The following is a 13,059-nucleotide window of genomic DNA, read 5'->3' as shown; positions in this document are numbered from 1 at the left end:
TGTAAATTCCCTTGTAGAAGTCAAGCATTACCTAACAATAATGCACAAAGAAACAAATTCTTCCAAAGAACTGAATAAGAAAGCAAGACTTGCATGCCACAATATGAATCTCTAAAATCATGAAAAACAGGACCACTGGGAATTGCTAACAGTTTCAGCTGCAACACTGAATAATCTAAGTAATCCTTTTTCTATTGAACCAAAAGGAAAAATGAAAAGACTTTCATTGAAATACAGTCATAAATTCCATCCATAAGACTTTTCCTGCAATTAAGTTACATTTACTGATCCACTACTCCCTTAAAAGGAGCATTAACACAAAGACTTCAATTATTCATGGTCAAACAAAGTTGATTCTATTGCTACAGTCAAAGCGGCATTCTCTTTTACTGTGGTTATTTCTGTAGTATCTTCAAAAAGGGCACATAGTCTGTGAAAACATGTAAGTTTTTGAGTAAAAGCTATTTCCATGATCAATCCTAACTTCTTGCATTTCTTACTTTTGCCTTTTGCTCCTTTCATGAGGATGAAATTTGCTGGGGGCTTTTGTCCCCTTCATCCTTTAAAGGGTAAGCCAATTGAAATATTCATTTTTTTTAAACCTAGGTCAAACATCCTGAGAAAAAGAAGTCTTTCTCTCTCTAAAAGAAAAACCAAGAAACAAAACCCACAGGTATTTACTGTTATGGAAAACTTATCAGTGAGGAAAGAAACCCAGCGAACTCCACAAAATGACCTCTGTGGAAGCAAGTTTGTGGTTCTTGTGTTGTCAGCAGAGGGCTTAAAAGAGCTGCAGAGGGTCTAACACCTATGAAGAGCCATGCCTACTTCTGCTGCTGCTAAAAGCTTCTCACTCGCTGTTCCACAATTCCCAAGTGCTGTCCATTTCCGCCCATGATGCCGTCCCCCGGGAGCTGGCACCCTCTGCTGCTGCTGATTGCTGCCCAGCCCCAGTCTGAAATACCCAAAGCATAACTGCCTTAATGAAGCTGTGGAAGTATGCGCTTTAAAGGTCAAGAGTTCCCAATCAATCCTAGGAATTTAAGAAGGGGATAATATTGCCCAAAGACACTAAGCAAAACTTGATCTTCTAGAGATACTTGTTTCATTTTCAAAGGTCGAGAATGGATACAGATTCTTGATATTCTTTGGTATAAGAAAATACCAGGGATACATTTCTTTGACTCAGTAAGAAGTCTGCCATATGATCTATTAAATGTAATGTTAACAGGGAGAGAAATGCTTTCCTCAGTAGACCTCCCTAATAAGCATAACCCTGAAAGATGACAGGATGTTACAGACTCAAACTATTGTGTATAAATCTGTTTTCATGTAAATGTGCTACAGACTGACAATTGATTGAGACACATATACATAATAACATAAATACTTCTTCAAAAGGTAGTAATTTGTTTCTACAATGTCATGCTCTCTGAGTCACGTCTTTCAAAGACATGGAAGTTAATGAATGCCTACCAGGAGTAAAAGAATTCTGCCTGACCATCTTGCAGATGTCTGAGGTTTAATAGATTTAAGTGTTCCTCTTTTTTTGCTGGAACTAGGTATCATAAAAAAGTGTAACTGAAGAAAAAGAAAATAACAGGTAATGTGTAAGACGTAGGAAATTGTGTAGCAGTGATACTGGCAAATTCTCAGTTGATTTCTGAATTCATAGATGTTCCTCTTTTAAAAGGTTTCACTGCTGTTTTGTGCAGAAAATCTCGAAGGGAATGAAGACTATTAATCCAGAAGGTATATTATCTCTTCGTACAGGAAATATTTAGAAATTACAATGCCAGTGAATTAATACCATAGGATTCAGCAGTAAGCCTTAAAAGTTTAGGCCTTATTTAAAAAAGCAGTTATGTTTTCAATTTTTTTTCCTCAAACAAGAGATTACCTTGATGCACTTCAGCTTCTTGGCTTCAGACTAGGGACAGAAAGGCGAGAAAGCAATTACAGTGTTAAAGAACCCTGAAAATCCCAACCTGTTCTAAAGCATTCTTTCTTTCCTGTTCAACCCAGGTATTTACAAAACTTATCACTTAAGTAACACCTACTTAATGTACCAAGAAATGTAATAGCAGATAGAGATTATTTTTGGCTTTGCTCCCTTTGGTTTTGAAAAGAGGAACTGAAGATGATTATGTGGGTTGGGCACTTCAGTCACAAGTTGCTTACATGCATGACTACCCTTCAAAATTTCTCTTTACTTCATTATTTTTGACTCACACATCATTGACACAAGGCCTGTGACAATAGGAGACTGCAAAGACCATGAAGAAGAATTATGGAATAATTCATTTGACAACTATGTTTGTGGGAAAGAACATCAGTAAAAGTGCTGTACAGGTACTGCAACTGAGCCTTTTCATTACATGGAGAGCAAAAAGCTTCATTAATTTTTGCTGTAGGGCATCTCACGTTTGAATAGTTATATTTAAGTGACATTCTAGCTTTCTCATGAGAAGCTTAGAAGGTCTCCTCCTAGATAATTAATTACAGCCTTGCAGTCTAGTGAAGAATCACAGGAAAAATACAGTCTTCAACTAAAAAAAACCCAAAGTATTGAGGAGATTTACACAAGGACCACATGTATTACAAGAACCTACCAACAGCATGGTGTGTTATCAGTATATTCTAATGAACTACTTTTATTTCTGCACATTTAAACATGGACCTTGTTAATAATTACAAAAAGCCCTAAAAATCGCAATCCTGAGATTTTTTTTTTAAATTGACAGAATAAGTCACTTTATCATCTGAAGAACTGTTTAAATATCAATAAAATGTCACCACAAAATCAGCCTAATTTTCTGTCGGCCTTCTTAGAAAATCAGGCTGCCTGGAGGACACAGAAATTTATAATGCACAGTTACTCTCTAAGAGTAAAAATGTTCCTGGGTATTGCACTTCCATAGAAGAATTAAACAGAATTTTGCCTTTTGGATGCTATTAAGTAAATTAATGTCACTATCTGATATGAGATAATTTAGGAATAATACCACAGACTAATTTAATTGGAATTCTGATAATCAGTCATCTAGTCCATCTCAAAGTCAAGTCCAATTATACCAGTTTGCTCAGGAGTTTGCTGGGTTCTGAACATCTCCAAGGATGAAGATTCCACCACCTCTCTAGGCAACTGTTTCAGTATTTGACCATTCTCACAGTAAAAGCATTTTTCATAACAGCTAATCGAGTTTTCTAGTGCTCCATCTGGTGTCCATTGTCTCTCACTCTATTCCTGTGCATCTCTGAGCTCAGCCAGGCTCTCTTGTCTCTGTACCATCCCATTTGGTAGTTGGAGACTGCAAGTTCCTCCTGTATGCCCTCTAATATTAACGCTGTACAAGTCCAGTTCTTTCCACCTCCCCTTCTACATCAGGTGCTTCAGCCCCTGGCCATCCTCTGCTGGACTCACTGCAACATGTCAATGCCTTTCTTGAGCAAGCCCAAAACTGGACACAGGGCTCCAGATGTGACCTCCCATGTGCCAAACTGAAGGGAAGGATCACTTCCCTGCCTCTGCTGACTGTCCTGTTGGTAATAACCACCTGGCATGTGGCTGGCTGGCACATTACTGACTCACATTCCATTTGCTGTCCACTGGGACCTGCAGGTCTGTTTCTGTCAAGCTGCTTTGCAGCAGTGTTGGCATATGGGGTTATTACATCCTGGATGTGGGGCTGCAACTGCATTTGTTGAACTTCATACATTTCTTGTTGACCCAATTTCCAGCCTCTTGAGATGCTCTGAGACCTCTCCATCTACTACTCCCTCAAATCTGGTATTGCCTGTGAACTTGCCAAGGGATGACACTATTCCAGCAGGACATGGCATTGTTGATCATGTTCTCTTTAGGTAGGTGTGCCACCCATCTTACAGTCTGTATCTCACCAATTTGTCTACAAACACACCATAGGAAAACAAATTGGAAATACTTAAGATTCCGACTAGTATCTTGCCTAAAATAGCTCACAGTCCTTCTAGATAATACAGTTTATTAGTTATTCATTGATAACAGATAAACAAAATAGTATGGGAAGTTCATTTAGGGACTGAATCACATTCATATCTATTACAATCTGCATATGGGAACTGTTTTATAGGAAATAAAAGTTAAGGATTCTAGTCACATAAAAATATATGTTAGATAAAACCTAACTTCTGGAAACTTTATTTGGAAATGACTGCACTGAATGCTTGTGAGCCCAAAATTTGTGTGATTTTTTCCCCAGAGAGCAGCAGTTAGTCTAATAAAAGATTATCACCTCTGTCTACATACTTGGCCTACCTCACTCACAGAATGGTAATTTTAAATATGTGATGTGCAATTACCAGCAATTTTTATTACCAGCAATTACCAATTTTTACCTTGGTCTCTCAGAACAAGAAAATGAAAAAAAAAGGAAACGGACGCTTTCCTGGAGCAGAGGAAGTATTACTGTGCTTCAACTGTTTGGAAAATGAAGAAAAGTGTATCTGGGAATCATAACTTGATATAGCTCAGTATTATATAGTAAATAGTTATTGTTCATGTCCAGGTTAGAAAACATTAACAATTTAAGAGATATTGTCAAGGAAAAAGGCACTAAGAAGAAGGAGCTTTCTCTTAAATTAAATCTGAGCAATATTTTCAGTATGCAGTACTTAAAAGATCTGTATTTACGTTATACATAGAAACGTACCATATGCAGTCAAGAATGCTTTGAAAAATTAGAGAACTTTTGTATAATTAGAATAGATGGTGGAGTGGAATAAACAAGTAGAATGTGTACTTGGACTTTTGAGCTTATTTTCATACAATTAAATATGGTAAGTTATCCATTTCCCTACTGCACACTACAGTCCTCACCCATCATGGTTCTATTTTTATTATTACATTGATGTAACTGCACTACTGTCTAGCCCATAAAGTATCAGTGCTGATAATTAGGATGTATTTTATTGCTTCTTCAAAGTATTTTAATGCCTGTTTGGTTATACAAATGACATCAAGTGATGAACTACAAATTAAGGCCAGTAGGAAATTTTGTTTCCAGCTGACATGAATTTCATTTATAGAAAATACAATACTAATGCATGTATATTTTGAAAATTTCCATTAGTCAGAATAGTTGCAAGGAATGTGGCATGAAACACAGGGTCCAGGAAAAACAATATAAAAAGGCTGAAACATGCATTAATTTGAACACCCTGAATAATACATCCTTTAACTACCCAGATTATAATGTGTAGAACACACTAGTGTTTATTTATCTATAAAATTCAAATAAATGTTAGCAAAATTATTTCATGTATCATTTTCACACATTTTATTCACATGAGAGATCTAGAAATTATTTTATGAAGCATAAGAGTATTTGACAGTCAAAAAAGAAATAGTTAAAACCAAACCAGTTGTTTGCTTTTACAGTAAAGTGAGCATCACTATGGTGAAAATAACTTTCTTTAAAGAAAAGCTCCCCAAAGGATTATTTTGAATAATTTTTGAAAAATGCTATGCTGATGTTTTCTTCTTCAGTTTCTTGTACCACACAGGTACCTCTTTATTTGTCTGTAAAAGAAAGAACATTTATTTGTGATACAGTGAACAAAAGAAAAACATGCAATCTACATAATTTAAACAATCTACCCAAGTCTCTGTCCTTCCTATGTAGTTCAAAGTTGAGTTCTTTGCTTAAATGCAAATATCAAAACCAAAATAACCCATTTAAAGGTACTATTACAACATACCAATATTAAAACCTCCCCATTTCCAGGTTATAAAAAGCAGATTTTAAGGTGAAAACGAACTAATTTTTAAAAAAATATACACGTCACAATGAAAACAAGCATCAACTGTGCCATAAATAGGTTTCATTTGAAATAACATCATCTATGTTTTCCAGCTAAGAAAGGAATAGATCTTAGAAAAGAGATCTTAGGTGTGCCAAAACTGACCAACATTTTATGCAGAAATATAGTTCTTAAAAATATTTAATTGAAAATAAAAGAATACAGAAGTTTTCTAACTCTGTGCAAGGTATTTTAGTAGCAGAGAATTGTCTGTGAGCAACTTTTCCTTGCCTTCATAATCCTATGGGTTACTGCTACACAGTCAGGATTGCTTGTTGCAAATTCAGTAGTGGTTTGTATAAAATAAAATAGTTTAAGTTTTAATAGAAATAGAACAAATCAATTGGAGGTGGAACAAGGTAAGGACTATTCTGCTTCCAGGGTTGGGTATAATCTCTTTAGTTAGTGAGCACTGTCTCAGTCTGTTGTCCCTAAACTTATTCCTTTCTAGTTCCCTTTTCTGACTCCTCTCTATTCATTCTTTCTTCCAAAACATAAAAATAATTTAATTTAAAAGTCTGCTTTATTATTTTTGAAGACTCCAGTTACATAGACAAATCTGGTCTATTTGTTCAAGCTTTTAGAATTCTGGAAATTGACCTAAACTGGCAGGATTTTTACAGGACTACTGATTTCTTTTCCTATCTAAGAAGAAAACATGTGCCATCTGCCCATTTTCAGTTCTCTACTCCTAAGTCTGCAAAGGCTAGAGTTTTTCACAGAGAAATTGGTTACAATTTCTTAATGTAATGTCTTCCTGTATTCCTACACAATTTCTATATCCCTAAGTAGGACAAGACAGATTATGCAAGGAAACCCCAGATCATTTTCACAAACTGTTTGCTTATGTTTCGGATCACTGAATAGCTCCATCAAAAACAAAGTTTGGGCAGTATGATTTAGCACTACCAAAAGGACTGTGCATGAAACAGCACTGGATAAGCCTGTGTTTAGTCTAATAATGCTATTCAAGCAGAATTTGAACTCCAAAATGTCCTCATGTCATGTCCCAGAGATGCTACTGTTTCCTACTTTTTGTGTTATACACCCAATACATGGGTGTGCTACACTATAAACCTCATATTATTTAAGACACTGTATGTTAAAGTCTCTATCAGGAAAAAAAACCCAAACAACAAAAAACCAACAAAATAAGAAAAAAAAAAAAAAGAAAAAAAGAAAAAAAGAAAAAAAGAGTTCTCTTTGGACAAAATCAGCACATATGTTATGCAGTGTGGATACACTCAGTTCACCCCAGAGAAAGGTAGCATTATGAAGTTTGTAAATAAGAGTAATGACTTGCTTTGTGATTCAGCATTTCAACTTGGCTGTCTTCAATCTATTAGTTCAGACACAGTCATAGTCAGAAACTTCTAAACCATTTTCAGGAAACTTTCCAATACCAGAGGCACTAAATCTGAAGTGGGCCAATTCAAATATTAAAAGCCAAGTTTTTAGTTCATGAAGGAATAAAACAGGGTTTTATACTGATTTTATAACATCAGGCTTCCATAGCAACAGAAGTGATATCAATACTGGTGTTCTGTTTTTTATATATATTCAGATAAATAAGCACATACATATTAATATATATCAATTTAAGCATGCAGAAATACACCTATTTCCTCACTCCTGCTTCTTAATATAGATATGTACAAACTCCACTTACACACAATCATAGTAGATTTAAATTAGTATACATGGTCTGTGAATCCCTACAACTATTAAAATCTTGCTAGCCCCTCAGTGTTGTAATACAACAATTTTTAAAAAAAAAGACCTGGTTTGCTGTGAGCTTAAGATATAGAAAGTAACTAAATCATTAAAAAACATCAAAAACTCTAATTTTTCTCCTTGACACTGACTGTTTCCATAAAGAGCTGAATTAATTACACATCTCCCTGAAGGATGAATCCACTTTTTTTTTTTTTTTTTTTAAAGTGAGGAGAAGCATCAGAAGTTTTGGCACTTACTCTTATCACAGTACTTACAAATAACGTTGGCTTAGGTGTAAATATATTTTCTTCTTCATGTTCTGGCAGCAGTTTTACCAAAGGGATTGATTGTTTTCCAGTTGCACTTTTTACACCAATACGAGACTGAGGCAGATTTTGTTCACAGCCTTTACCACGTAGAGTAAAAATAATCTGCTTCATTGTGGCTAATTCCTATAAAACCACAAAAGAACAATGCTAAGTTATTATGTTAAATTACATTTGAACCTATAAATATTTATTTGTTAATAATAAATTTATATTCACCTTATATTCACCAAACATAGATTCGTAAATGTAAAAAAGAATATATACTTGCTATAATTAATAAGATTACTACTTAAACCCTAGCAAAGTAAGAAAATCAAACAGGCACAGGGGATTTATAAAACTCAAATTTTGTCTTGCTTAAAGGCTGTAAAAGAGAACATTTACTGTGTAGTAAGAAGCACATTATATCTCTTTTAACTTCAACTTCCATTCCACTTAAAAGAATTCTTTTGCATTTAGTTTTCAGGCTGAGGGACTGTACAAATCTAATTTGAATGACTTTGGCAACTTGTACTTTTGAGCACTGGGTCTTGCACAGAAAATTATAAATACATTACTATTTCTTTATAATCTGGATATATTTCTTTATATCCGTATTAGAAAAGAAGAATCAATGAAGAACCTTTAGAGGATGTACAGTAAAAATAGGATCAGAATGGAAAATAAGTTTTGTGAAAAATTAAAATTCCAGTGGGGAAAAAGGAATGCGAATATATAGAAATGCAGCCTTTTTTTGGATATCCTATAAAAACAATTTGAATTAAAAATGTAATCTTTCCTTAATACTTAAATCTGAACAAACCAGATTATTCAAAATGTACAGTAGAGTGATAAAGGAAAAAACATAGCATTTTCTGACTTTAACTGCACATCTTCTTTTGTCATGTTTCACCACATCTACCTCCTCATGTTCCCTCTCCCCCCCATGTAATGGTTATGATTATTATAAAATAAGTTACAGGATATAAAGAGAAGGAGAAATAATTAATGCAAATTAATTATTATTATTACTATTAGTACTACTATTTCGAGCATTCATTATTGTAGATTTAGAACAGCAAGATCAGTAGAAAAGCCTTTCAATGTAAATTTTAAGACAATTTTACATGTTTTAAAACATTAATGTTTTTGTTTGCTTGCTTTTTACAAATGGTGTTGTCTTCAATAAGCAACACTGTTACTGTATTAGCCTTATATATAATTAACATTGTGTCTCATCTCTCAATCAGAAAAGGATAATTTGTGTTTATAGCTGAATGACAAATATTTGTTAAATCTTACCTATTTAATACCTGCTAGAAAATGACATTGATGTACATTCTATTTTCATTGAATTATTAGTAATGAGTTAAAAAAAAACCATCAACCTTTTAAAATACTCCTGCCATATACCTTCTCTCCTTCCACTGCTGCCTTTAATACAAGAAACAAAGTCAAAAGAAACATGCTGAAGCCTTTAAATTGTCGAACACTAACTGAGTTACATGAATGGAAGTTACACTTACACTAAAGACCAGCTTTATCGAGTGTACAAATTGTTCTTGTATCTCAGTCATTTAATATTAACTATTTGCATAATTCAGCCATGTGTGGTGGCATGTTGAAACAGCATGACTGCAGAGCAGCTGTTTAAAAGGACTGCATAGCTGATGCCAACATGTTTTTCAAAGTTGTAAACTCTGCAAAGATGTTGCCAAAGCAACACATAGACAGAATTTCTTGATGAAAATAACTCAAGCAAGTATACAGCAAATAAATACACCATCACAGGAGATTAAATTGTACATAAACAATGTTTTGACATTAGCAAATGGTGTTCCTATACTTAAACTGTGTTATTCTGTGGACCAAATAGTTGCACGTTTGAACAAGGCAAAACACAAGAACGGTCACACAGATTTATTTCAGAAACAGAGTTGCAACTTGAATGTGTAGGGTCAAATTCTCTTGTGTCAAGATCCACTTGGCAGTTTAAAGTCGTCTCGACTTAATAGAATCTGTCCTGTACTTGACAGCACTGTGTGTTTTCAGACTTGGAACAGGCTCTGGAGAGTCAGCTCTCACACAAGCTTCCCTTGTGACAGGAGGATTCTCTAATGTGAAGCTATAGGAAAGAATGACAGGGAGTGGGGATGAAAAATTAGTCCACAACGAAGAAGCTATTTTGGCATCACAGCCAAATTTATCATAAGGATTTAGCTAAGGTTGTCTTAATATTTGTTCTAAACCCCCTCCTCATTTAGTAAGAAAGACCTTAAGACACTTGGCAAAATAAATAGCACACGAAACACTGAATCCAACAGAATTACTGGTATGTGTACTGCTAAACAAGAAAAGAAAATTGCCGCAACATATTTGCCAGAGATTTGCTGTAGTCAACAAAGGAAAAACTGAAAACAAAACTCTGTCTTGGACTGCAGTAATTTTAACCATCTCTTCAGATTTCTGTGCTCCTGAACACAATCTTAATGCTTACCTTCACTTTTACGTTTCAAACAGTCATGAGTACCTGCTACTGCTGGCATGCTATCTTGATTCTGTAAGTATTACTTTCCAATCCTAAAATCCAGCAAGTTGATTTAGAAAGCTAGCAAGGAAAAAGCAGCTCTGAAGATTGTACTTAGCAGAAATATGTGAACTTGTTCCAGTGGGAACAAGACCTCCTGAAAAAAGAGGAAAACAGGTAGAGGGTTCAAAGGAGAAGGTAAGAATCTTTTGTGGAAAAGGACAGGTACTAGCTTCAGGATAAGCTAAGTAAAGGAAGATGTAAAGAGAAATGGATGAGTAAAATTCTGCTTTTTACTGTGTGAAGTCCATGTTTCTATGCCCAGGCAGAGCTGTGCACATTGTTTACTTACAATATCTCCTTCAGTTACTCAGTGCACTGTAGAAAACAGTGTTGCTAAAGCTCTGCATTTCCCAATTTCTCTGGGGAAGTATTTGGTCTTTGCCACGCTGGCTCCTGGACATATAAGCCATGCTACGCAAGATACGTGTCACTGTTTTGAGGCTTCCAGGTTTGAGGGCTTTGGCTTTGGACAGCCAGACAGAAATCCTTCTTGGGAGGATTGTGAGTACCAACACCTCTGAGTGGATTCACCCAGCTCCTCCCTGGGTTGGCTTTACACCTCTGGCCTCACTGTCACCAACCACGGGAACACAAGCACCCACTCACCGCTTACGCAACATTCCGTGGGGATGTGGCAGTGCAGACACATGGAAAACAATGCAGTTGGCAAAAACCAGTGGGTTAAGATGACACAAGGAAAAAAGTAACCTGTGCAGCTGGCACAAAAACAGTGCTTACATACAATTAGTGTCACCCATACAAACAAGTATCAGGACTATATTATTAAATATTTTGACAGTCTGCCCACAGCTACCTGATGAATTTTTGTTAAGGATGTTGCTCTGTGTACCAGCACAAGTCCAAAAAATCAAAGTAATGAGCTATGTGACACATTAATTGGGATTTCACTCAAAATTGGAACACTTAAATTGCTGTATCTAAACATAAGTATCTAACCACGAGCTAAGAATCTAATTTTCTATTACAGACAATGCAGATTGGAAAGTGACTCCATTCAGAAGTGGGACACTGTTGGTGTTGTAACATTAGTCTTGCTGATTAGGCTGCTGTTAACTATAAAGCACAGAAAGATACCTCACCACAGACACCTTCATTTTGATACCTAAATTTAGTTGTGATAAGCTGGATCCATTTCTCACCTCACTTTCCTTATCATTTACTTTTCTCAGGCTTCTACTTTGCCTAAAACAACTTTAATCCTGAATAGCCAGTGTGCAATCATACTTCCCCTTGCACACAGATTTGAAGTATCAAATTATTTTCTTAAAAGGAACTAACTGTGTTTTTAGAACAAGATTTCACACCACAGATTATCTACTTGGTAGGTTTTCCAAAACATACATAGATTTATACTTTAGGACAATCTAGCATCCTGTATTCTACTTATGGATATTAATTAATATTTAGTAAAGATTACTTGAACTATAAAGAATACTTGATAATTCTGCATACATAACCAGAAAAGGAGTTGGAATTCAAAGTAACTGATTAGAATGAATGGACTGAGAATACTGGGAGTGATGTAGCAGGAGGTGAAGTAAGGTAACATGTATTGCATTGTAAATAGTATCAGAAGAAACTACTTGCTCATTTCCATTTATTTTTGGTAAGTTATGTCCAACAACCTTAGTTAAAAATAGCAAAAGCAATTTTGTGTGCCAATATAGAAGCGGAGAAGGAGAGACAAAGGTTGGACTCGATCTTAGAGGTCTTTTCCAACTTAAGTGTTTCTATGACTCTTTATTAAGGTACATAAAAGGGATAGACAGCAGTCTTTTCCACAGTGTCCATTAATTAAAATGTCTTCTAGTTTGGAATATTTCCCAAGTTCTACCTTGCTGATTTGTTAGGCTAAATAATGGTGTTGAGGAACTAACTGGAAATCATCAGCCTTTAAAACAGTGTTAAAAGAACCAAACTGAAGAAGTGTAAGTAATTTTTAAAAGGTAAAGTAAAAAAGGGTATTACCTACTCATACTTCAGAAAATTCAGGGACTTTCTAATGATGTTTGAGCTTAAATTAAAAGTAAAAATAAGCTGTGGTTTATTTAAAATATATTTTACCTGTCTATTATGGATAATTAAAATAGGACCTAGAAAATGGATCAGTTTTGGAATACAAAGGATAAAATTTGATTCCTTCAACTAGCAATGCAACTAGACGATAAGCAAATGCAAAAATAAGGCATGGAGCCATATAAAATATAAGTGTATTTTGAGTGACAGATGCTATAAAGGGAACTCCATTAACATTGGTTTTGATGTCCTTGATACATGCTCAAACATACATGTACCAAAAGAGCAGTTTATGTCTTCCTAATTCAAAATTAACAGAATATTAGGTATTGTAACAAAATCACAAAATGAAAAAGAACTGTCTCGTGAGAAATGACTGAGGCATAAAAAGGTGCTCATTTATCATGTAACTGATGAAGTATGTGAAAGAAATACCTACATTAAACATTGTAATCAAGTATAGTATCAAGACAGTAATTTCATTTTTTTTCAGAAAATTGTCAACAGCATAATTTTTTTTTCTTTCTGTCTCTGTCATGTAACTATAATCAAAGGAAAAAAGAATCC

The 13,059-nt window shown here is 34.9% G+C and overlaps 1 protein-coding gene across 3 annotated transcripts in view; it reads right to left on the bottom strand.

Annotated features, from left to right (window-relative positions):
* Positions 1-3,987: 3,987 nt before the first annotated feature.
* PIBF1 (progesterone immunomodulatory binding factor 1) overlaps positions 3,988-13,059 on the bottom strand; it is a 106,528-nt gene continuing 97,456 nt past the window's right edge. For 2 of the 3 annotated variants that reach the window (XM_063149426.1, XM_063149427.1), the window contains 2 exons: positions 7,833-8,009; positions 3,988-5,560 (listed from right to left, as the gene is read on the bottom strand). In XM_063149426.1, coding sequence (XP_063005496.1) covers positions 5,504-5,560; positions 7,833-8,009 — 234 coding nt within the window. In that variant the 3' untranslated portion in view covers positions 3,988-5,503. Of the gene's footprint in view, positions 5,561-7,832; positions 8,010-13,059 lie in introns of those variants that run through there. The other variant, XM_063149428.1, reaches the window with a different exon arrangement.

Source organism: Melospiza melodia, chromosome 2 (genome assembly GCF_035770615.1).
Source record: "Melospiza melodia melodia isolate bMelMel2 chromosome 2, bMelMel2.pri, whole genome shotgun sequence".
Taxonomy (NCBI): domain Eukaryota; kingdom Metazoa; phylum Chordata; class Aves; order Passeriformes; family Passerellidae; genus Melospiza; species Melospiza melodia.
This window is presented reverse-complemented; position numbering and strand designations above follow the sequence as displayed.